The 25666-nt window shown below is 53.4% G+C and overlaps 2 protein-coding genes across 2 annotated transcripts in view; one reads left to right on the top strand and one right to left on the bottom strand.

Moving 5' to 3' along the window:
• The window catches only part of SH3RF2 (SH3 domain containing ring finger 2), a 36168-nt gene extending 30146 nt beyond the window's left edge, over nt 1-6022 (bottom strand). The window contains exon 1 of the mRNA XM_074916499.1: nt 5651-6022. Coding sequence (XP_074772600.1) covers nt 5651-6022 — 372 coding nt within the window. The remainder of the gene's footprint in view (nt 1-5650) is intronic.
• The window catches only part of GRXCR2 (glutaredoxin and cysteine rich domain containing 2), a 68916-nt gene extending 43511 nt beyond the window's left edge, over nt 1-25405 (top strand). Inside the window, exons 14-18 of the mRNA XM_074916500.1 lie at nt 878-1105; nt 7782-7888; nt 17712-19152; nt 21672-21887; nt 23703-25405. Coding sequence (XP_074772601.1) covers nt 18808-19152; nt 21672-21887; nt 23703-23882 — 741 coding nt within the window. The 5' untranslated portion in view covers nt 878-1105; nt 7782-7888; nt 17712-18807 and the 3' untranslated portion in view covers nt 23883-25405. The remainder of the gene's footprint in view (nt 1-877; nt 1106-7781; nt 7889-17711; nt 19153-21671; nt 21888-23702) is intronic.
• The last annotated feature ends 261 nt before the right edge of the window (nt 25406-25666 follow it).

Here is a 25666-nt window from a genome sequence, read left to right as displayed (position 1 = left end):
TTGCCAAAGAACTCACAGGATCCTAAACTGTGTCCCTGTCCCAGGTTCCCCAGATCGGGGTAAGCTCCAATACCCGCTCACTAGCTCCTAGGACAAAGGCTTTCTTAAAAAAAGGTCATGGTTCTTTATTCATTTGCCCAGGGCCTTGCACAGCTGGGTCCTGACGCTAAAAGGAGTTTGAATACCTGAAAATTGGCAACAGCAGAACAAAGTGCAGTGTTTAAGCGCAAGCACTGCAGTTTTCCTACAGTGAAGTAGAGGAGAGCAAGACAAGGTGCGGGCAGCAGCGGCGAATGGCCTTGTCCCTGCCGAGGTCCAGCCTCACCTCTCTCAGGTCACCCTTTAGCTCCAGCCCTGGTGCACCGGCAGAGCCAGAAATGAATGTGCCTCCTCCTCTCCCTTCCCTCCGGAGGGGAAAATTACAAACTCAGGCCAGTAACCAATTTCGTGGGTCCGGGGATGGTGGCCAGCCACCAATGGGGAAACTCCGCGAGAAGAGGAGGACTCTCAGACTTTCAGCCTCCTCGCTGACCGTGATACTTAGCAGGTGAACACACACGCTGAGAAACCCTGTTCTATTCCTGACTTGCCATCTGAGCCTGACTCATTGCCTTGGTAACAAATTAAAACACTTTTATGTGTTTGCAGCTTGGTACATAATTTTGTAAAACCAGGGAAACTGGCTCCTGCTGTTGGCCACGGAGGTCCTTTGGCTCTCCCCCACCCCGCGGGGTTGCCCGGGAGTGGCCGTGGCGTTGCTGCCGCCCTCAGCACCGAGGGCTTCGTGGGCAGCGGTGCGCGCCCGGGGCAGCTGCCGGCGACAGTGGCCGGCACCGGCGCCGCAAAACCACAAGGCTCACCCCTGTGTGTTTTCCAGGCACCGCTAATGGCGTCAGGCAGGGACGGCCGTGCCGCTGCCCTTTGCCGGGTTCCCGAGCCAGGAGCTCTGCTCACCCGTCGGGAGTGAGAGGAGAGTTTGTCAGCAACCGAAACGGGCTTGAACATCAGAGGATCGCACACCGCCCAGCCCGTGGCAGAGCCGCCCGTCACGCCTGTCCTGCATCGCGGCGCAGCTGGGCCTCTCCCCCTTCATCCCAGCCAAACGGTATTTTTGCTTTAAGCTTTGAACCTGACCTGCCCCTCGTGCCCTGGCTCCGAGGCTGTGGCTCTGCCTTACGCCTCCCTCCGACAGAAACAAGGAGCAGCTCGGTCCCGGTGCGTGTGGCACCGGCTCGGCCTCCCGGCTGCAGCAATGTCTGTCGCAGCTTCCCGCTTCGGTGCTCTTGAATCTGTGGTGGTTGCACCTAAAGCTGGCGGGGTGTGCACTGTCAGGCAGTCTGTATCGAGGTGACGTCACGCTCTCTTGGTGGTAGATGCAAGTGCTAAAACTGCACGCGAAGGAGAAAAGGCACGCGCCGGGGCTTCTGCGGGAGTGCAGGCCAGCCCTGCAGAAACAATGCTTGGGTCACACTCGTGTTTTTTGGAATGAGACAAACCCTGACGGGATGCGGCTGTGGGGGAGAAATGGGGCAAACCCTTTCTCCCAGAAGGTCATGAGGCCACATAGAATTTTTAGGCAAATGAAGCGGCTCCATTTCCAGTTGATGGACCCTGTGGCACAAGCAGCCACCACCCAGAGCGGCTGCTGGGCAGGAGGCTGCTCCCCCTCTCCGATGGAAAAGGGGGGCACCACCTCCTAGGGCAGAGCCGGTGTGCCTGTGCGGAGTCCCCAGGCTTGTAGCGTCCCTTCAGCGCTCGCCCAGCCCAAGGTGACACGACACACGTTACGGGGTCATTACTGTGCCCGCACAGGAACTGTTGGGGTGTTTTGGGGGGGATTGAACAGTGAGTGGGTCAGGAAATGTGGTTTGCCTCCGCTGGGTGCAAACATGAAGGTTGCTTTGAATAAGGTTCCAAAAAGATCCAGCAATCCGAGTCCTGTCTGTCAAATTCAGCAAGGAGTTGGAGATGTTTCTGGAGGAGAAGAAAATACCAAGACGCAGGCACTATATATAGACGTCCGTGTGAAGGTGGCGACGTTGGAGTGCGGTGTATTTTTATCCCAATAGAGGTGTTATCTGTCTATCTCCCATGAAATGCTGGAGGGGGGTGTTACAGCACTCAGTTCATGCGAAGAGAAAATAGCCGAAGTCACAGTTAAATTTGTGTGGTCTGTGTTTTCCAAAGGCAAGCTGTCATACTCGGAATTTTTCTCCTCTGGCTCACTGCCCTGTATTTGTTGCATGACAAAGTTCATTGTCCAAGTAGCTGTTTAGTGGCCTGGACGGAGTTTTGCCATGTGCAGGGTACGGTTTAGGTCTGCTCCTCCTGGCAGAAGGGCGGGAGTTTTGTGTGAACCTCAGCACTCGCGATCTGTCTGTTCTCTCACCAGCGGTGAAGCCGTGTTTAGCTTCCACTGGGGCTGAAGCCAGATAAGAAGATGCTTCAGCCCAGGACGTAACCACATCTGGCACATGCCAGGGGCGGTTCCGAAGAGTTCAAAGGCTTCAGCGTAGATTATTTACACATTCACCTTCTAGCAAATCCTTTTATTCTTAAATTCCAGACAGTTTATTACATGGAGATCCTGAAAATCCAAAGTCTTGTCCTCTCTGTATAGATGTTAAAGATCTCAGGAGCTGGGCAGAGATCCCGGGAGCAGGCACGGGCAGCGCCGGCGCTCCCGGTGCAGCACAGCCCGAGCGGCTGCTCCCCCGCGGTGCTGGGTCCCGGCACAGGCCCAGCCTGGGCACTGAGACGTGCCCGTGGGCACAGACCCAGCACGTGCCCACCCCCTGTTGGCCCGTAGGAAGTGGACTCAGAAGTGATTTAAGTGCTAGCGAATAAGGAGTAGTTTGGGATGGGCTGTAACTAGAATATTCCCTGTTTATTAAGGACTGGCTCTGAAATTCCTGACTGAGTATTGTCTTACTGCTCATTCAGACGCTTTGCTGGGGCCTGCTTGCACGTCCCTCTCGGGATGATACGAGTTCTTGGCTATCTTGGTGACAAGGGGATTGATTTTACTTTTTTGTCTTCATGGACGCTCATGCGGATGAAGAGCAAAAAGCTGGCAAGGAAACATCTCTGCTGAGAAGAGAAACTTTGATCAAACTTGTGATTTTTGCAGCTCCATGGAATAAAGGAAGTTTATTTATAGAACGGCTTCTTTGGTAAAAACAAAACATGTCCTGTATCCTGCTTTTGATGGCGTATCTGGCTGCGGTGCAGCGTGGGGCACGTTAACCTCATTTGCTTTGTAGCACCAAGTGGTGCGCGGTGTTAGTGGTAATTAGCAGCCGTGCAGATTGGGGCAGGCTTCCCTGGGAGAGCACCCGACCTTCCACTGCAGCTGCAAGCGAGTGCTGCACTGAGGAGTACCCGGGAGAGCCGCGGCGGTGGGATTAACTGTGGTGGAGCAGGATGGCACGAGGGCTGCTCTCCTGTGATCCTTGGCCAAACTCATCTGCTCTGCGGTTCAAACCGTTCGGAGGCCTCTGCCCGCCCGGATTACTTCAGATGAATACCCGGAGACTCACGGCGCAGGGAGAGGACAAGCCATCCCCCTCGCTGCCTCGCCTCTGCGCCGCACAGGCGCCTCCAGGGGAGCCCTCGCTGCCGGGGGCCGGGTCGTGGGGTCCGCGTGCGCCAGCACCCCCCGGAGCCGCTGAGGGACCTCTGGTCCCGTCTGCATGTATTTAAAACCACCAAAACCAAACCGTGACGAATACGTTGCATTCTTCCCCTTGCAGCCGAGGATTCCAAACTGTTTTATAATTAATTAACTAATTAAGTCTAAGCGCATTTCAGTGTAACGTGTTTTTGCATCCCTTTGTCGGGAGGCGCAGGCAGTCAGCGGCTGTCCCAGCGCTGCGGGAGCCGGCCCGTGGCCACAGCCTCTCGCCCGGCGCTCACCAGCTCTCCGATTCCCAGGAGTTTGCCCTTAAAACGCTTCTGGGAGCTCTGACTGGTGGATGTTGCCATCACATAATATCAACAACAAGTTTCTGCCTGCCCTGAGAACTAGTAAAAGACATGCGAAACGGGTGAGAGGCGAGAAAACCAGATGAGCGCATTTGTGGTTTTTTTATCCAGGACTGGGGGACTCCAGGTGGAGAAACTCCAAACCTTCTCATTCGCAGCCGAGATGCCGCCCGTAGTGGCGGTGGCTGAGCACTGTCGCTGTCGGTTCACGCTCGCACGGACGGCACCGCAGCTCCCCGCAGCCCCCCTGCGCGCGGGCTCACGGCGAGGGCCCTCGCTGCCCGCGGCTCTGCAGCTGGCCCGGGCCGGCAGCCACGCGGCGGAGCAGGGCCACCCGCGGCCGGGCCCACGGAGGGGCCAAACGCCGAGGGACCGCGCTCGCCCCCGCCCCGCCCTGCTGTCCTGCCGCTGCCGGGCTGCGCCGCGTCGCCCTCCTGCCCCGGCCCCGCCGAGCGGCGTCGCTGGCACCGGGCTGCGTTTCGTCCAAGCTAAAGCCTCATTTCTGACCGCGGAGAAGCGGGAGAAGCAGACGTCGCCCGCCGGGCGCAGGCGCTGCCGCCGACACGGGCCCGCGTCCCTGCCTGCCTGCCCACGGGCAGAGCTCCCGGGAGGGCTCTCGGGGCCGCGCTGCCACACGGGCCCTGGGAAACCTGAGAGAGGAGCTTCTGCCAGACGAGCGGTTCGACGCGTGATCCACCCAAGGCGAGGCATCAGCGCCGCAGAGACCCCCTGGGGTACGCACATGGGGGTCGGCTACAGCCCCACAGCAACACCCCCACGTACGTACCTCCCCGGCACGCAGGAGGGAAAACCTGTCCTGTTCTGCCTGGCAGCTCATGGCTCTGCCATTCTGAAAAACGCTCTGGGATTTAACAGCCGTTTGAGTCAAGCTTTTGAATGTTAGGAAAAGGTTTGTAGAGACACTGTACAGAAGAACAGTTCAGGTGGGAGAAATGGAAAACCAGGAATATAACACAGGAGAGGTGAAGCCACAAGTCAGTCTCTGCCCAAAATTCACCCTGCGCCAAGCTCCTTTAACAGGTCTAATGTCATGTCCTTGTTATTCAATTGCACTGTTAAAGAAATCGACAGAAACAACTTAGAATGTTAAAGCTAGCCTTGTAAATCAGCCCTAGATAAAGTTAGCAAGTAAGTCAAGTTGAATATTTTTCATTAGTGAACCTCACAGTATTTTGCTGGGGACAGAAGCATCGTTAGGCACTCTCCTTCCTTTTCAGTGGCTGGGGAAGCTGAGGGGCAGTGACGGGAAATACCTTCCTCCACCTCTAGCAGTTACAGCTTTGCAATTAGTGATTTAATTGCTATTAGTCAAAAATCAGTATATTGCCTGAAAGTTGGCACATCTGAAATGCCCCCCAAAAGTCAGGAAGCACCTGAAAACTCCTGAAAACAGCTGCTGTCAAGTTTTTGTAAGGAGAAGGGCAAGCTGATTTTGCCTCAGCCTGAGAGTCAATGCAATTAATGTTGTGATGAACTCGAAATAGTCAAATATCACAAGGAAGTAGCAGCCGGATTTGCAATCAAAATGATCTCTCTTACTTGAGACATTTCTGCAGCGCTGCTAACAGGAAAGTTTCACAGCTCCTGGCACAAGGAAGAAAGCTTTCTACGGACCGACAGAGTAAAGAACGTGGACCCTCCTTACCCCTTCCATGTGGATCCTGGGAGTCGTCGCCAGCCGGTGCTGATGAAGCTGCAACCCCCGGGGGACTCTCCTGATGGAGGCGGGGGAGGACAGGACCCCCGACCTCTGGATCGATCCAAACCTGGTAACGTTTTGTCCACACCTGACTCCATCCAGGAGGCGAATGAGGAGCAGGTTGGAGGGCAGCTGCTCGATGCTGCAGAGGACGAGGGTCCGGCACTCGGGGCACCTGAGCTCCTTCTGGGATTTCAGGATCCTCTGCAGACAGGGCTTGCAGAAGGTGTGCTGGCAAGGGAGCACCTTCGCTGTGGCGTCGAGCTTTTCAAAGCACACCGGGCACTCCAAGAGGTCAAGGAGAGCCAAGTCATCCATCTTCAGTGCAGAGCTCCGTCAGGAGCGGAGCCGGGGCCGTCCGCACGCCACATCCACCGCAGCGGGCAGAGACGCCTCCCTGCGCCCGTGGGAACGCGCCAGAATCCCGGGCGCAGACAGCTACCCTGCACGGAGAGAGGGAGGAGGGAAGAGAGCAGCACTCGACTGCTGGAGTATGTAATACATCCCACCTACATTGCAAAGCAGTGCCTCACCAGCCAATTTGCAAATGTATACTTTGCGCTCACGTCCAAGCTGGAAGTGAGTCACGGGTGACTCAGTACGCGCGAGGGGACAGCGCTGGGGCAGAGCCCCGGGTCCTGCTCGCGGGGCAGACGGACCCGCCGCCGGCCGGGGCAGCGCGGCCCGCGGCCGCTTCTTGATGGCGAGAGCGTGAAAGCCCGCGCAGGGTTACCTGTAACGCTCCCCGCTCCGCGGCTCGTAGCTGACAGGACAGTGAAATATTTACCAGCTCAGGAGATGAGAGTCCCTGATAAACATCAGACGGGACCTGTTTGTGCTCGGCCGGCTGAAAGCAGCCGCTCGCTGCACACATCCCTCGCACACCTACACGCCGCCTCGTTTTTCAGCTCGGTCCCAGTTAAGCTCATTCTCTACCCATTTTGACAGCAGCTCTATAAAAAGTCCTTCAAACACAAACACTCTGGAGGTACCTGGCAGAGACGCGAGGCACTCCGCAGTGCCATCCTCGCCCGGTTTGGCTGCCTCAGCTCTCTGAAGCAACCCAAGACGATTATTCCTCCCACAGCCTGAAGTCACTCAACCTGTTCAGCTCCCCCGGCGCTGCGCGGTGCCTGGGACCGGAGCGCACACCGCGGTCAGGTCCGGGCTTGCGGGCGCTGCACGGCCCTGCCGCGCAGACGGGGCGGCGGCCCGGGGGTCCCCCCGCGGGGCGCTGGGGCGGGCAGCCCCCACCAGGCCTCGCCTTCCTGTGCCGGGCGCTGCGGCCGGGGGGCGACCGCTCCAGCCGCTCGCTCCTCCGGGTGCTCGACTCCACAGCAACGGGGCAAGGGGGAGAAACGGCACCGTGTGTTCGTTAGCAGGGCCGGGGCGACTGAACTCCTGCCGCTGGTCTCCAGCTCTGCACGTACTGACGGTGCCTAACGAGCAGTAGATGCAGCAAAGATCCAAGAGATTTCTCCTGACAGCCCCTGCCATATCTCAGTTGTGTGTTTACAGTCTACAAGTAGTACAAATACTGGAGGAGAAGAGTGTAAATCTGAAGGAACATTTTCTACTTGGTCCTCTCCAGTAATGCCATCGGGCTGCACGTACGTCCCTTCCCTTTCCTAGGACTCGTTCAGAAGTAGGGAGTGGAAATGGGTAACGTGTTTTTTCAAAAGTTCGTCCCCCCAGATCATGATTTTGTCAAAACAAAGTTATTTCTTTTTCTTTTTTCTTATTAAATTGTGGCCATTTGGCTAAATTAAAATGTTGACAAACATCTTCAGGATAATGCAAGAAACCAGTGACCTCACTCTGTTTCATCTCAAGTTTCCTTTTACTTTGGTATTTCTTTGTAGTCTGTCATATGTTGATTTGTGCTTGGCTGACAGTGCACACTTTTTAATGAATGATGTTGCAAATAACATCATCTCATCTACTGGCGTTTCTAAACGCAATGTGTGACATAAACTATATTGAAAACAAAGGTTTTGAAGGTTGTTTTTCTTTTTTACATATTCTTCCCTATTTGTGCCCTGTGATTAACACTCACGTTGTATTTTCATCTGATTAGAAAGGAAACAGAATTATGAAGTACCTTGCAGTGGACAAGTGGAGGTGAAGCTGACCGGCTGGTTCTGTGCGCGCCAGTGAATGCTAATCTCCGACCAAATCTGATTTGTGAGTACTTCTTCAATTTTTCCTAAACTTTAAGGCCAGTCTGCTCGAGCTGTACTATCAAAACACCGGGCGGGACTGACACCACCGGGGAGGAGCGCGTGCATTTTGCGGCGTGCCCGTCCCGCAGAATTCCCAAGGGAAATCAGTGGCAGCTGCCCCAGCACCCGCCCACCTCATGGGGCACCCCGGGAGGGCCCAGGCTGGGGGACCCCGCGGTGCTGAGCACCCTCGGGGGCCCGGGGGGTCCGGGGAGCTCCACACCCACAGGGCGGCCGGCCTGAGGCCGCAGCGACTCTCCGGGCTCCCCACGGGGCGGCTCTTACCCCCCTTTGGTGGAAGGAGCTGCCCGGGGTCCCTTCCCCTGCAGCTGCCAGCGACTGCAGCCTCTTTCCTGGGCTGCCCCTCGCCGAGGCAGGGACGGGGGCTTTCTCCAACCAGGAGTTTCTAAATTGCCTGCTACGGAGAGGCCCTGATCTTGATTGCAGTCTCGGGGTTCTGCTGCAATAGAAAAGCAGATGATGCTAGCACTTAGCATTTATATAACTCTTTAAATCTTCAAAGAACTTTCCAAATGCTAATTCATCTGTGGAACGCCCCTCGGGCTAAGCATCACCCCCACTTTACATGGAGGAAACCCGGAGAGGAGGCCACAGAGCATATCAATGTCCAATTTGGGATCAGGCTGTGGGGCTTTCCTGGTTCTCCACTGAGTGCTCACACCATCCCATTGAACTTCATTATCCGCCACTGCCTCTCCCTTGCAATGCGTCTCGTAATTGGAGTTAAAAAAGAAAGGCAGAGCTAGAAAGCTGCTCGTCCTTCCCTTTCATTTAAAACGTCTCTGTTTGATGCCGATGCTGTAATTAACTGCAGGCTGGATGCAGCGGGGTGCCTGGGCTGGAGGACGCTGCGGAAGGCTCCTGCCCGGGCACGGCCACGCGTCTGCCGGAGCCCTCCTGGGCCAGGGGAGGGGGCCTTGTGCCGACGGCATGAAACTGCTGATGTGCGTGTTGTGAGAGTCTCCCGGTCAGAGCGGATTATCACGGAGCTGGAAACGGGAACAACATTTAGAGCAGAAATAGTCGTTCTATTCGGCTGCGCCCATCCGCGCCGTGGTGCCGAGGGGCTGTGAGCGCGCGTGTGTCCCTGGGGAGCCGCGTCCTTTGGCTTCCCCCCCCCGACTCGACTCAGAACGGAGCTTGAGTGGATCCCAAACCCGCCTGCGGCCCCGCGAGCCTGGGGACGGGCGGAGGGTGCCCAGGGGCCCGTCCGTGTGCTGCCCCGGGGAGGGCTGGCTGTCACCAGCGCACAGCGCGCCCTCGCTCCTGAGAGCACCGGGGGCTTGCGGCGGTTCCTCGCTGCCAGCTCCGAGGTGCTTGGCGAGATGGGCCGTGGTGAGAAGCGTGAGGTTTGTTTTGTCCAGGCTGTCACGGCGAGGGCTGTGTGAGAGCCTCGTCTCTCCCACCACCTCGCTCCAAACCTTTCTCCGCTTGGTTTCTCTGGGAGCAAATCAGACAGATTTCCTGAGCGTGAGCAGCTCCTCTTCCCGCTTTGACCACCAGCTGGTGGCTGTGAGATTCCGACACGTAAAGACACTGGTGGGAACAGTACTGCCTTTTAGTGGCTTTGAATTTCACATATTTTAACACTTGGCTATTGCCAGTACTGTTGGTTGAGACCCCAACATAGAAACAAGATTTGCATTTAATACCTTTAGATCACAAAGAGCTCCGTGAAGTCCGATATAATTACCTGCGTTTAAAGAGGGGGAAAAACAGAGGTGGGGTGACTCTTCAAGGTCATAAAAGCAGTCAGGGGCCAAGCGGGGAAGGGAGCCTACATCGAATAACCTCGGCAGCCAGCTCTGCCTGGCTCATGGCCAGACATGCCGGGGTGCATCCTTACAACAGGAGAACGAATTCCTTTGCTCTTCCTGTGGCCCTGGGCGGAGTGGCCAGGAGATAAGGCATTGCCACCAGAAATGGGAAACGCCACTTGTTTCACACGTGGCTCCCGAGAAGCCCCCATCGGCAGGGGGGTGGCTCGTGTCTCTGGTCCCTCCGGGCTCTCTGCTGGAAATAACAATGGAGAATAGTGTGAGCAAGCGAGAGGAGCTTCTCTCGGTGACCTCGAGTGCTCTGGACCATCCTCCTTGCCTCATCCTTCATCCCACCCTGCGGCTGTTGGGTACCCTGTGCCCCCCGCGAGCGCCGCGGGGACACCGGGCTGCGGCAAAATCACCTACGGCTGCAGCCGTGGACGGGGAGTGCGTGTGCTGGGAGAGGGCAGGGGCACGGCAGCGCTTCCTGGGGGTTATAAAAAGCTGCTGCTACTCTGCATCTCGCGAGTGGATGCCACACGCCGCCTCCTCTGGGGAAGAGGGACCTTTCAGGCTGTTTTTAGCACCGGGAGGGCAGGGAGAGGGGGTGCCTCTTACAAGCTGCTACAGATTATAGATCTGCAGCTAACAGCTTGTCCTCCTACCCACCCACAAACACAACGCCCGGTGTTGCTGCTGAGGGGAGGCGAATGGCAGGACCTGCCTGTGCCTCTGGACCCCGAGGGCCCGCGAAGGGGAGCGCTGACCCCCGGGACGGGGTCCCTCGCGGTGCCGCCCGGCTCCCCTGCGGACCGCGCAGCGTGGCCGCACGCAGCTGCCGCGGTGGGTTTGGTACATGCGGGCTAATGCTAATTTAGAGAAGCCTGCGCAGTTAGTAAATACCTCGCGTTTGCTTGAAGACATAATTAGGCCAGCGTGGATCTGCAGGGATGTGCACAGCATGGGGACCCGCAGCCAGCAGAGCAAAAGCCTCCCTAAAATTTTCCATCTCTCAAACCAACACTTGGTCCCCCCCACTGTGTCCTGGCTGGGCAGGCGGCGGCCTCCACCTCCCCGCTCCCAGCACCCCGCTCCTCGAGCTCAGGTGGGGCACACAGCAGGGACAAACCCACCGGCAGCTGGGTATTAAATCTGTTTTCCCCCTTTTCCCCTTGGCGAGGCATGCATCAGCTGGTGGATAAAAGCCGAGCGCTGAGAAGCCATCTATGCTTATGTAAGAAGAGTGGTTTAGAGAGCTGTTTATTAATCTCGCAGAGAGTTGAATGCTGTATTTTGCCCATAACAGCCTTGTGCTGTCTTGCTGTTGGGTAATGTGAAGGCTCCAGCTGATTCTGAAGTAGCTGGAGCAGAGTGGTGCCTACCCAGAAATAGAGAAGTATTTTTAAATGAAATTTATGCATCGATTTTCCTTAAGACAGGTTGTTATGTGTTTGTTGAAGTGTCATTAGAAGTAGCCGGTGATGGAGCTGGGCCGAGCAGAGCGAGTGGACAGGCACTGTCCTCCCTGCACCCGGGGAGGTCACCCAGACCCCCACCTCCTCCTCCTCCTCCTCCTGCTGCTGCCAGGTCTCTGCACCAGGGCAGCCCGAGGGGAATGGAGGTGGTTAAAGCTGACACCAGGCCTGTGAGATTTTGGGCCAGATCCAGCCCAGGGTTCGGCACCTCTGCGAGGTCAGAGCTCAGGTGGGTGATGGGGCTTCGGCGGGAGGAGAGCAGAGCCTTTGGGCAGGCTGCTGGGTGGGCTGCGGCGGGAGTTGTCTCCCAGGGAGGGGAGGGCGCTGGGCAGCCCCCGCTCAGGTAACCCCAGTTTGGGCCTTACGCTGCCTGCGGGACCGTGGCCCCTCCGGCAGCCAGTGCCCCGGGTGCCCCGGCACGACGCCCGGCCGGGCTGCAGGGGTGGCTGCTGCCAGCCTCTGCTCCAGCTCCTGCTGCGGCTTCGGCTCGCTCTGCTCGCTGGCACGTTCAGCCTTTTCTCCCTGCGGTGCGGTGAAGAGCCACAGAACACCAAGAACTAAATCCTGCTTCACTGGGATTTGCCCAATGAGGGCTGAATCTGCGGGAATGCAGTTTTCATTTTTTAAGACAAGAAGAAATGAGGGTTTCCATGTAGCAGTAGACCTGAGCACCACTTAACAGGCCTCTGAAAGCTGCTCTGAGCTCTTCTCAGCTGCTTTTCACACAGGTCTGACCACAGAAAATACCAGGCTTCAGCTACCTAATTAAACACAGATGCGAGCTCCAGCCCCGCTTGCAGGGATGCATCGCCTTCAGTGCCGCCGGGGCAGGGTCGTGGTGCGGGGCGGCAGCGTGGCGGGGCCGCACACGGGCTCTGCTTCCCGGGTGCGCCAGCATCGCCCCGGCCGTTCGCTTGGCGGCGGGAGCTCTGGGGCTGGCAGGCCGAGTTCGCTCCCCCGACAGCTCCGGGCTGCCGAGGGCTCGGGGCAGGGCCTGGCTGCTGGGGAGCGCAGCGGGGGGAGCCGGTTCCCGTTCTGGCGGCGTCTGGGGGCCGCGTCCCCCCCACGGCACCGACCAGCGGGGCTGCTCGGCCGGGCGCTGCCGCTCCCCTCCAGCCCGGCGCTGGGCTGTGCCCGGCTCTGCTGAGCTCCGGGTTCGGGCTGCGCTGTTGTGCTCGGGAATTGCCGAGGGAGGTTTGCCTCCATAGGTAAAACTCAACCCTTGGGAATTTCCCTCTTTGAAGCACTTTTTCCTGGTTTTTGTTCCTTTGTGACTTCAAGATTTTTATGCTTACTCAGGACTCTTACCTGCCCATGTAAGAGTCTCCAGGGCTAAGGTGGGTGCGCAGTGAGCCGGCTTTCATCAGGGCGCCTGCCTGCTCCTGGAGGTGCCGGGCGGCCTCCACTCCCGCTGACTTCAGCCGCCAGGAATGCACGGCGGGCCCTGCCTTGCGTGTGAGGCGAGACAGCAGCCAGCGAAAGGAAACCCTCCTAGCTTGGTTTCCTAGAAAAATGGGAGTCTCACAGACTCGCAGTGCACGTGAAGGTGTGTACATGTAGCTCCGTGTCTGTACACCCTTGTAACTTGTGAATCCCATTCAGTGGAGAGTGAAAGAATCAAGAATTTTAAATATCCTGTGACTTTTGTGAAAACAGGAGGCTGAGCACAAGAGAAAGGAACCTCGTTATCCCCTTCATGAAGGCAGATGATGCAACGCAACTTCACACCTTATTTCAAATCTAATTAGATGCTCACAACTCCCCACGGGAGATATTAAGTGTGCTCCAAACAAGAGAGGATGTTTGCATCTTAACAGGCATCAGAGAATCCAACCATGAGCTAAATCCATACGAGATCAGGCTTTCTTGAGCCGCTGTACGTGCATCAGTCGACTCATTTTTACCGCACCACCAGTGGCTTCTGCTGCGTCCCAGCCCCTCAGCCTGTACCGGCTGTACTGACGGCAGATCTCAGCCCTCTGTAACAAGAACTTTGGATGCAGGATGAAAGAGGCTTAAGAAGGGCCATGGCAGGGGGTGCTCCCCGCGGGCTGGTGGCGAGTGATTGGCACTCGATTGCCCAGTGATGCTCCTTGGCCTGTGAATGGGCAGCTCTGGGGCCCAGAGGGGAGTGGGAGCACTGGGGCGGCACCCCCCGACCCTCCGCGGGAGCAGCACATGTCCCTCGGCTTCCGCTCCTCGGAATTGCAGCAGGATCTGTGCCTGCCCCTGTATTTCACAGCAGGAACAAGTTGCCTGCCCCTTGCCTCGAGGATTTTTACGTAAGTCTCTGGCAGAGGATGAAGATGGCTGTGGACCTCAGCGCAGGTCAGGGTGCTGACCGTCTCCGAGGGGAGACAAAGCCGGGCGCCTCCTGATCTGAACGGTAGAGCCCACACTCACCTCCAAGGCCGAGCAAAGCTTGCAGCTTGCAGTGTTTTCCCTGATTTTGAAATCGTGTTGTTAGCGTAATTAGTTTCAGTGCTGCTTGCGCTGGTACCACCCATTTCAGTTCATGTGTGCTGCTCTTTTGTGCCTATTTTCTGCTAACGATATTAAAGAGATCCGCTGCTGCGCGTATCTGCAGGAAGAGCGGGCGCTGACCAGCCTGCTTGGAGCAGGAGGTTGGATCAGGACCCCTTGGGGTCACCCCCACCCTGCTGATCCCAAACCGAATCACGGAATTACACAGCCAGCACCGAGCACCACGCCGCCTGCGTGGTCAGTCGGATCTGGCTGGGGCAACGCGTACTGAGAAAATTCTGCAGGCTTTTGAAATGGTTCATTTAGAAAATGATGTGATGTTGAATGTCCGATAAGAGACCACAAATGTACGAGCTGGCTGCAGAGCTGAACAGACAGCTAGAAGCAGACCTTTGCTGGGCTTGTCTCACGTAGACTGTTTGTGAGGCCACCCGTGTAACACGGTCTTAGCTAAGACTTGCTGCTGCTGAATGGGAAGATACAGAGCAGAAAGGTGCAGAATACATTTATTTACTAAGGTAAGCTTCTAGCTGCAGATGCCGGTATCTCCTGGTGCTGTGGGTGAGCAGAGGCCTGAGGTTATGGTCTGGCAGGCCTCATGTCCACACCCGCATCTCTGCCCGTGTTCTTGTGTCCTGGTCAGCTCCGCAGCGCAGGGCGGCCACGCTGGGCTGACACGCTCTGCCTGGGACCAGGCGAGGATGAGACGGGGCAGCTGGTGCTTGCTGTTTGCAGCGATGGCAGTTCTCTCCGCTGATCTGGAGGGAAAATCTTGGGTCTGAGGAGCGCTTCGGGCAACCCTTTCAAGTACAGAGCTTGTCTGACCAAGGTGGCAATCCAGCCCGAGCGCTGGGAAGAAGTTCAGCACCTGAAATGAAAAGATGGCAATCGCACGGCTCAGCAGGGAGGGTGTTGCGTTATCCCTGTTACATGGGAACGTAGGATTTTATTTCTGAAACACATTTAAGGCGTGCCGAAAGGGAGAATTCTTCTCTTCCGTAGCAAAGGACTGGTCTGGTCCTGTCCTTTTTGCCACTTCCCTCAGAATTGCTGTACTTTGCTATTACTGTAACTTTCTTTGATGCAAATACATGTGTCATGGTAGCACTGAACAGAAAGAGGAGGGGTGAAATATGATTCTTTAAATCAATGGCACGCTCCCGTTTGCTGGATTGGCAGCCTGGCTGCAGCAGGCGTGTTTCACACAGGAGGGTGTTGGACAGACGGAGTCAGGGACGCGGGCAGCGTGATGACCCCCGGCCTGAGCCTGCGACGGGACAGATGCAGTACGTGCTCCTTCTGGTCCCAGTCTAATCCCACACCCTGTACTGGGAGGTTTCCTCTGCAGATAAAGAAACAAGAGCTGCATTCCGGCAGCAGCCTCACCGAAGTCTTCCTCAGGCTGGTGGGTGAATTAGTCTGGTCTCAGCTGCTCCCTTCATCGCGCCTCTGCGGCGGCACAGTGTGGGGTGCGGGGCTCCCGTGGGCAGCGCGGCCTCCTGGGAGCGTTACGTCTGCGGGTAAAACGCCCCGTCCCTTGGGCAGGTCGAGTCACCTCGCCCTGTGTCTGGTCCATTAAGTCTCACAACGAGTGACTCCTTCCCTTCTCTCTCTTCGTGCATCCGAGAGGTGTCTGAGTGCTGGCGAGCTGTTCCTAGGGCATACCCAAACCTTTTCCTTAGGTTAGCAGCAGGCTGCTCTGTGACTCCATGCAGAATCTTTTTGCTCCTGCTTTTACTTGCTGGCCTCAGCGCACACAGAGCCTGCTCCAACTTCTTTAAATTATCTCCTTTAAATTTTCTTCCTGACCTGCTGATCTGAACCTTTCTGCCTGCTACTCCCACACTGCAGCAAGTTTAATGCCTGTGTCTTTGCTTTCAAGCTTCTACCTTGCTGCTTCGCCTCCTTCCTCTCTGACCTGCCCTCTTATCCATGACCTCTAGCCCTTCTTTGTGGCCCTAATGCTGGCTCAGGCCCTTTTTTTGTCTCTTCAGCATCTGCCCACAGACCTCGCTTTAAGAATCTGTGCGTGCTCAGAATAATGTGAGCAGTGGGGCAGGACTGAGGCGTCTGGGCATTGCTGCAGCTGAAACCGTAACGCGTCCTGATTCATTGCCTGCCCCGTGCTTTCGTGAGAAGGGCTGTAGTGTTTGCTCTAAGGAAGCAAAACACAGCAAAACATTTTTCAGCAAAACTTGCAGGCGGAAACTTGCCTTCAAAGCCTTACAGTCGAGTTCACTACGGCTTTTCTTTCTGCCCTTCTTTGCACATACCCGACTTTGTTGCAATAGATCTAAACCAACATGTAACACTCCTTAGGGCAAGGACTGTCTCTCTTTGTTCCACAAAGCCTCCAGCACGCTTCCAACCATCGCTTCACATTTCCTGGCGTGGGGAGGAGGATGGAGAGAGGCCCCTGCTTGAAAGACGGATGTCATTAAAATACAGGGGAGCAGAGTCTGAAGTAAAAGATAGTGCGGTGGCGATCTAGATGATGAAACGTAACGATTTCACTGTTGAATGCAGAACGATTGTGCTAGCTGCGGGAAACAACCCCACGCTGGCACGAGGGCAGCGTGGTGCTGCCGTGCTGGCAGGGCTGTAGCGGGCAGCATCGAGCTCCCCGCAGCCCCTCCGTCCTCGGCCGTGCTCCTCGGTGTGAGTGACTCAGGCCCAGATTTGGAGACGGCCTCATAAAACACCACCTGGAAAGTCCCTGTCTGGGGTATTTAATGGGGAAAGGTTGGCCTGAGTTGTTCTGAACGCCTAAGCCATGCAGAAAGGCTGTTCAGAAATCTTCTCTTTGCACGATGTATCTGTGCAGGGACGCAGAAAGCAGTGTGCACGTGTTGGAGTGAGGCGTCTCTCTGCAGCAAGGCGGGACAGCAGCCTCTGCGTGCCAGCCTCGCCTCACACGGGGAGCGAGGGGCTGTGGGGCTTTGTGCCTCTGCACGAGCCTGGATTTCACCCTGGCCGAGGCCCTGTGCCGGCAGCCACGGGCTGGTGGCACGAGCAGCAAATCCAGCCGGTGGTAGCGCAGAGGATGGGATGTTCTCACGTGAACATTACAGGGCCAGGGTAGATGTTGTGTGCTTTGACAGCACCTGTAAGTAACTGTAAGGATGGGAAGTCGCTTTGCTCGTCTCGCAAGCGCAGGTCGGGGCAGTGGTGCTCGCGCTGTGTTCTCTCATTGCTGCTTTGAACTGTTTCCTGTTTGATTGTTCCCTTAATCAAAAGAAAATGAACTCCAATTAAGGTATCTTACAAAGTGTGATTTGTGTCAAGACCGCTGGTGTACCTTTGAAAAAGCAGAAACACTGAGGCCTGATTCACACAAGACTTACAGGAGAAAGGGGTGGGTCAGGCTTCTCAAGTAAACACAGTGAGAGCCGAGTTTGATTCATGCAAATGAAAGTTTTCTTATAATGCGAGATCCTCCTGTTTGAGATAGGATGGGAGACTGACATGAACATTATAATAGTGTTTTGGAAAGGAAAAGGGCGTATCCGTGGCTGCATGTTTACCCAGGCGTGTTCATGCATGTTCCCTTGGTGGAATACACATCTTTTATGTGTACTTATGAAGAGGCTTCCAGCAGCCCAAGGAACCTGCACGAGCAACGTCTGTCACGACAGAAACCGCTTTTGGTGCGTGAAGACTCTTTGGTTGGTTGGAAGGTCTGTGTTGTGTATCATTACCATACAGCCCTCTAAACTGTCCTCCTAGTATTTCATCAACAAACTTTTAATAAACATAGTGAATTAATGTGTTGAGAATATTAAGCTTTAAAAGCGCTGGCCTTGAATTAAAAGCAGGTAGCCTTGGTGGGATGTAGGCAGAAAGCTTAGTTTAAGTCCCACTCTGTGAAACTGCTTTTAATAGTGGAAATTTACTGAAATCTTGGAACTTGAAGGAAGAGAGATTTTACCTCCCGTTGTGTGTACTTGAGAGCAGTAGGTTATCAGGAGATATTTGATACCCAGGCAGCAGTTACCCTGTTGATGCAGTTTGTACTAAACATGCTCTTTGTTTTTATCCCCCGAAGGGAAGCCCGGGGGCACAGTGAGCAACCCCCACTCCGGCAGTGGCAAAGCACAGGGCAGTGAGGTACCAGCTTTGGGTAACTGGCAGAGATCTCTACCGACGGCTCTCACGGGAAGGTAACTCGGGTCAGCCTCGCCGCCGGGGGGAGGAGGTTTGTGTGGTGGAGGGATCGGGGTCCCTCAGCCGGGCGCCGAGCCAGGGCGGCTGTGGCCAGCACCCTGCGGAGCTGCCGCGCGCGAAGCAGAGACCTGCTGAACGCCGACGGCTCCCCCAGGGCGACGCGGGGCCCCGGCCCCCTCTGCTCTGCACCTCTGCAAGCCTCTGCTCTGCCTCTGGGAAAAGAAAACAGCAGAATGGGAACAGCTGCACTTTCTGTGCTCCTTGAGCCCTGCAAGGGACTGCAGCGAGCAGAGGATCGGGCCCTGCTGGCTCTCAGGAGGGGACTGACTTTTAAAAATGAAAAGGAAACCCAGAACGGTCAAAAGGCCCTGAAAGGCAGCAAGAATTACAAATAGGGATTGAAAGCTAAAGAGAGGGAGAATCTTAATTAGATCTCCACCAACCTGTAGAAGAAGACATTTGGATTAAAATGAAGCGGAGCTTTGTACTCTCAGGGTTTCAGCGCAAGAATGGAAGAGGAATTATTCACATTTGCTATTTGTGAAGCTGGATTGCTTTTGCTGTGAACTTGTCTTTTTAACTTCTCACCTTGTCAGAAAATTGTGAAAAGCTGCTGGGATGGTGTATTTGGGGTAGTTCTTATCACAGCACGTAGCAGAAACATTTCCATGGTTTCAGAACATGGGCAGAGTTTCCTATTTAATCCTATCCTCCCCGCGTTACCTCCTTCCCTCCTGCGGCAAGGCAGCCCATCCACTAGTCACCAACCTGCCTTATATTTCACTACCATTGATATTTTCTCTTTGCGAATATCTATCAATATTTAATACAGTGGTGTCAGTTTTGCTGTAAGATGAGAGGAACTACTAGAAACCTTGAATTATACATTGTGTGGCTGGGGGAAGCTGGGGAGAGTTTCTTTTGGACCCAAAGCTCTTGGAGTTGATCTCCAGGACCTGCAGCTTGAAATCCTAATAATGGATGAACACCAGAAGAAACTCAATCAGCGGCATGAGGGAAGGCCCCGCAAAGTGAGGTTCAAAATATCATCGTCTTACAGTGGTCGAGTGTTAAAGCAAGTCTATGAAGATGGGCAGGAACTCGAGCCCCCGGCCAAAGAGCACTCTCGGCGTTCTCTCCGCCACAGCTTCGAGCCAGGGGACCATTTCTGTGGGGCTGGGGAAATGCCAGAAAACAGGTTTTACTTGCCAGCCAAGCTGACTGCCCAGCGGATCAGCATATTCAAAGAGGATAAGAAATACAGTCTCACCAGTAACTCGCCTCTCCTCGGTGACTACCAGGCCAGCGACAGCCCCTGCAGGGTAAGTAATGTCCAGCCTAGGGCCGTCAAACTGTTGTGAAACCAACTTCAGACTAAACCTTTTTTTATAGTAATATGGTAACAGGAGTCTCAAACTGGAAACCTCACTCAGATAAAACTCAGTTTTGTCAATCCAGGATTTTAAAAGGGTTACTGTAAGTCTTCAGCCTTTATCCCACAAATTCTGTGTTCTGCTTACTCTGCAAATGGCAGGATCCGCGTGTTTGGCAGCAGCACAGTCAGCAAGTGAACAGCATCTGCTAGCAGTGCTCCCTCTTCTCACTGGGATGATTTGCATCTGTCTGTTCTGTAGAGCAAGATGGGACATTTCCATATATATCAGTATCTATACACAGTAATCCTAATGAATCTAAAGCAGTCAAGTGTAAGGTGGATATTATCTTAACTAGTTCTGTTTAGAACATTGAAGTTGCATGACTTCACCTTGCAAAAAGGTTAGTGCCACTGGCAGCGTGAGCCTTCGCGCGAGGCATCCGCATCCCCTGGCAAGTCAGAATTCCCCTTCGGCTACTTTGAAAATCCCAGCTTGGTTTCACTGGGTATATCGTTAACATATAATTAATGTCATTGATATAGAAGTGTCTCTTCTGTCCTAATAAAAAGCCGGTACATGTGTAAAATATGTTAAATTGACTAATACACAGGGATGATGTTCATTTTCTTACCCTGTCGAATTAGATTTATGTATCTGTCGCTGCTGTTTGGTTTTATCAAGTCTAGCCGCAGCGACTGAGCGATCGGTGTAACAGTGGTGGCGGTTCGGCATGATCGCTGACGCAGCCGGGAGAGGAGAGTTACCCTGGTGTGATCAGCAGGGCTGCGAGGCTCGCGGGGAGCCTGCTCAGGGGAGAGGTGCTCTGAAGGAGGGTGCTGTGCACGCAGCTGCCTCTGAAGCGGTGTCGGGCCTTTCCCCGGGCGGCGGCTCCTTCCCTCGGCTCAGAGCGAACAGCAGAGCAGTTAGTGTCAGCGAGCGAGTCAGCCCCTTGTCCGGTGCCCCCCGCACACCCCCCAGCCCTGTGCTGCCCCGGCTGCTTGCAGGGAGGTCAAGGATTGGGTCTGTCTCCACAGAGAAGTGTGGTCACTCAAGTAAGCCCAATGCTGCGAGATAAAGGAAGTTGTGTTGCCATCCGCTGTGGTCTTTGGGTAAGTAAGGGATGTCGCTCTGGCACTTACACAGCTAAAGAGGCTGAAGTGCTTTATAAAGGATAAAACGCTTTTTATGACCTTGCTTGAATACATTAAAAGTCTATTAATTCTTGGTGCTAATCAAAGCTGCGTGTGGGAAACCCAGATGGCTGGTATTTGAACTATATTTAGTTGATAAACTGGGCATCTAGTTTAACTGAAAATACCAAACCACGATGAATCTCTCCTGCCTAAAGACAGAGCACTAATGTGATCTTATCCATACCATTAATTTGTTCTGCATTCCTGGGTAACGCTCATCTCCACTCCCTGGTCTCCCTCGCCATAAATACGCTATCAGCTCATCACGCTATCCAGCACCAGCTTTGTTTGGTGTCAACACGCATTTGGTATTTGGAGACACTGTGTCTGTGTAACAAAGACGAGGCTTTCAAAGCCACCTGTGCTCACCGGGCGCCCCCTCCCCGCTCCTCCCCGCAGCCCCGCTGGTGCCCAACTGCCGGGAGAGCCACCAGCCACCCCGTGTCAGCTGATGTGACTCTGGAGGGGGTTTTCTTAGGAGAACGTCTCCCTTTGCATCGCTTCCTGACACAGATACTCGCACAGAGCGAAATATGAAGAGTGTGTAAAACAATAGGTACGGTAACTACTGCCATATGATACCTAGCACAAAGGGCCCAGGTAAGCAAAACGCTGCTTTCCGAGAAATGTTTGACCATACCGAGCTTAGCTCTAGGATCACCAGAAAAGAATACAAATTCAAGTGTGCCCAGAGATGGTTCTTTAGGCTGCCTCCTCACTGTCAGGAACACAACTTAGCATTAGATAACGAGGGTTCTTTATCATCTGACCCTTTTGCCAGCATTAATAAATTACAGAGAAAAGCTTTCCTTTAAATCTGAAAAAACCCCATCAAAGGCCGCAGAATACATCACCATCATGGGGGATTCCCACTTCTGACCCCAAAAAATGGAAACCCCTCTGTACCGCACACCCCTCCAGCTACTCAACCTTCAAAGAAATGTAGGTCAGGCCCCAGTGCAGGGTTCACTTTTCCGTATATGCCAACACCACTGCTCTTAGAATTCTGCCTATTTTTTTCATGCATATGGGCTGTAATGGGAATTTATATCCCAGGAAAACTTTCCCCATCCGGAACACGGTATTAAGTGAGGCTCCTAAGGTCTGAGCCAAAGCCTTGGTCTGATCCCATCCTGTGCTCTGGCTGCTGGCGAGGGGCTGGCGGCGCTGCCGAGGCATCGCCGGAGGGGATGGTCTGCCGGAAGCCCGGGGACCATCAGTGGTTGTAGAGTGCATTTATACAGGTGAGACACTGATGAAATTCTTCTTCAGGCTTCCCCAATTCTAGATTTTGGCAAGATCGTCATCTACACCAATAACCTGAAAATCATCCGTGCGCCAATGGACCAGAAAGAGCTCATGAGGAGAATCATCCAGACTGAGGGAGTAAGTGACTGGGCCTTCGTATACCGGGAAAAGAAAGAGAGATTTGGTGGTGGACATAGAAAAGATGTGGAAAAAAAGGTTGCCTGCAACCAGTATGTGCAGGTAAGAGAAAATGGAAATTTTTTTTTTTCTCCCTTACGGCTTTTGGGTCCTACAGCCCTGGTGAGACCGCTGAGTATTCCCACCCAAGCCTCATCTATGCCTGTATCTGGCACTTAACTAAATTTGGATTAAAAGCATCACTTTGTTCCTCTTTCCCCCCGGGAGATAACTGAGCAGTGCTGCACTGCCGTTTGCGCTCTGGGGACAGCTGTTCTGTTTCCAGATGCTCGTGTCTCCCACTCAGTTCTTCCCCTGGAGATCCCTGACATTGTCTCTTGGCTTAGGTCCATCCTTCGTCACCATCTCCCGGTGGAATAAGATCAGGCCGGAGTTTCTCCAGCCTGACAAGGCTAAACACAGCTGCTCTGTGGTTGAGACTGCCCGAGGCTAAAATTTTAATATCGGCTGAAATAAGATTGTGCCTTTCACTTGTTTTCTCACGGGTTAGTCTTTGTTGGTCAGTCCCAATTAGTCTGACCATAATTTGATCCCACAAAACGTAATGTTGCCATGCAGGGCAAATATGAAGAATTACAGTTTTGGAGATCTGAGGCAGACCTGTGCTGAGTGCAGGTGACCTTGGTCCTTCTGCAACTATGAGCCTTGCCTGTGGCTCACTTGCAAAAAGAGCCCATGAAGACTGAAAACAGCCCCAAGAAATTAAGTAGAAATTTTGGCCTTTGTCAGTTTTGAATAAATGTGATTTTCAGAAAAAGGGCTTTAACATAAAACCCAAGACCCATCCCATCTACAGGCAGACACCTATATGAGCCATCAAAAAACCCCTCGTGGGGCCGGGGGAATGTGTGTCGACAAGGGCCTCCCTAAGGGGCCTGGCTGCCTTCCTCCAGCCGCCCTCGCGGGAGGAGCGTGCTTTGGGGAGGGACAACAGCTCTCGTAAGGCATTGTTCCAGAGAGATCTGTTAACCTCGGAAGAACTCAGTACTCCTGTTCTCCTTGATGTCTGGGAACAAAAAGTAAAACTTGAAGGTCCTAAAACTATATTTTTTAGAATAATGTTGGACTTCCTATACACTGGCATTATGAACATTTATTTAAAGATGACCAAACCACAGGCAGGTTATTCTTCTGAGAAGTCAATTAACTTGGACTGTCAAATTCATAAGCAGGCACCAGGATGAAGCAGATCTGGCACCAACTCCCTGTATCTTAGTTAAAACCTTGTTCTGTAGTGCCATGTAGAATAGAAGCGCTGCACAGGAGTGATGCAGGACTCTGAACCTCACATCAAAAGAACGAACCTACGCCGTGCTACATCCTTTCTGATGCAGATGTTTAATCACTTCTGGGCTCTGTGGAAGCACTGAATTTTAAGATGGGATTTGTCTGGCACCCTGAGAGAGAGTTGCAGGCACAAGGGACAGCTTGAAAGAAGCTGTGCATGTCGGTGCTGAGGGATTCAGGGCGGGAGAGGGTGAGGAGAAATTCTTGAGGAAATGAAGCATGGCTCACAACTGAGGATACAGAGCTGAGAAGATGGATGTGTTAAGAAACGACAGGAACATGGCTGGAGCTATGCGGACCTTTGCAGAAGGAGAAAGATGAATTTCAAAGTATTGTGTTGCCAGCCCAGTCCCATTAACTTCTCATTTTCTAGAGGTATCCACAAATTGTCCCCAAATATATGGGAATGTTTTTCTTGAAGATCTTGCTGTAGAGAATATTATTGGCAGAGTGGCATGTCAGGAGCAACAGTTACTTAAAAGACCAGAAGACAGGATTTCCCTCTTTCAAGTACATTCCTGACCAGGTGTGTGATGGCCAGTAACAGACTGTTTGCACTGTCTCTTTCAGGAAGGAGATGCTCAACATGGTTGTTCCCACTGTAAAGGCTCAGGCTCTGCTCCTTGCTCACTGTGCCACGGAAGCAAGTTTTCAATGCTGGCAAACAGATTCAAAGAGTCCTACAGGGCTCTCCGATGTCCGGCTTGCAACGAGAGGGGCCTGCAGCCCTGCCAGATCTGCGCTGCCTGATCCGGATCACCATCCCTGCCGCAGGCTACAAACACCACAGAGATATTTTGTTGAAAACTTTGAATTATTTAACCTTCAAGCAGCCTCGCTGTCATGACGAGTTTTTAAAAGATGGGGAAGGCACATTATATACATCCCACTGTCCACGTGAATACCACACCTCTGCTACCGACTGTCCCTCTTGTCTGCTACGCAGACCTGTCCGACTGCCGTCGGCCCAGACCCCAGTGTCTGCAGGGTGAGCGTATCCCCTGATGCTAGAGGAGATTATCAGCATTTGGAATCTCTGGCATCTAGAACTCAGCCTGAATTTGCTGGCACCGTCCCTCAGCCAGGAACGTGGTGCCCAGCAGAGCCAGGCCCCGACCCACCAGGCACTCCAGTAACAGGGTTAACAGCAGCAGAATTAGGCGCAGTTTGGGCACGTCGGTAACGTGTCAGGGTGTAAAGTCTGTTTGTATCACAACAGCAGAGCGGTGCCTCCTCTAGGTTTTGACTTGCTGAACGTTTTAAAATTACACTGTCTTTTGTAGTTAACAACCATGTACTTGCCCTGCAGTGTCACAAGCGTTTCCCAAAGATTTTGCCGATTCTTACATCTGCTTTAGCGAACACAATGATTCCTTTGGGGTCTGATTTATGGGAAGAAATTGAAAACCCTTCCCAATCCTGGAGCTATTAAAAATGTACAATAATTTATTCTTGTAAATAGAAGTTATTAAATTTTTAGCCTACTTATGAGGAAGTGCTATATTAAAATTCCCCTGTACGATGCTCAGCACTTTTCAGGATCAGGCTGGTGGTGAGCAGGACTTCTGTTGCTTAATATTAATCCCATGTTGTAATCTGCAGAAGGTAAACTCTAATTAGCTGAGATGAAGCAATGATGTGGGATACTTTGCAGGCTGCCACTGGTGGCACAGAATACAGAGGCTTCAAGAGGTTGAGGCAAACAGGGGAAATGGTATTTTTTCCCCAAAGCATTAATTTATTACATTTTATATTCATAAGTAATGTTAATGTAGCCTTAACTTGCATATTACCTCTGAGACTCTGATGAGTTAAGAGACTGCTCACATGTACTTTGTGCTGAGGTTGCAAGCCTGGACAGGGTAATTTATGGCCAAGTTTCTATTTTCCTATGGTAGATTATAAGATTTCTCTGCAATAGTTAAATGATAAGAAATAATGCTGTTTTAGCTCTTAAATTTCCGTCTGTCTCCTACTCAAATTGTTCAGTGGGTAATGAGAGTTTATTTTTTAAAAAAAGTGCATAAATCTATAGCAGATACTTGATTGGCTTTATTTATCATACTAGGATCTGCATTATGAAAAAAATGTAGTCCTTGGGGTATTCACTGAGGGCGGATGAGACCTCAAAAATCAGAAATTGTTGTTAGGTGAATCTCTTCCCTCAAATTTGGCCCGTTTGTTCTCATAGTTTTGTTGGGCTTGTTTAAAAGTTTGCTGGCTTAAGATAAAGAAAAAAGCAACCAGGCAAAATTGTTGCCTGATAGTTTAATGTTTACAATAAACTAGATGCAAATAGGCATTTATAAAATCAATATTTATTGTCCTTTGGTAATTACGACGTTTCCCAACCACCATTACAGCTGGCTGTGTCAGCTGTTCCCGTCCATCCCGTCACTGGGGCGATGCTTGCAGGCAGGAGCCGTGCTCTGCCCTCGGCTGGCCGCAGTCCCGCCGGGGCCGGGGGCCGGGGCCGGGGCCGGGGGCCTCGTCCATGAGCAGTGCCAGGGCCAGGCCGCGAGCGCCAGGGTTGA

Source organism: Athene noctua, chromosome 12 (assembly GCF_965140245.1).
Source record: "Athene noctua chromosome 12, bAthNoc1.hap1.1, whole genome shotgun sequence".
Lineage (NCBI taxonomy): Eukaryota > Metazoa > Chordata > Aves > Strigiformes > Strigidae > Athene > Athene noctua.
The sequence above is the reverse complement of the archived record's forward strand: the minus strand, read 5'-3'. Positions and strand labels throughout refer to the sequence as shown.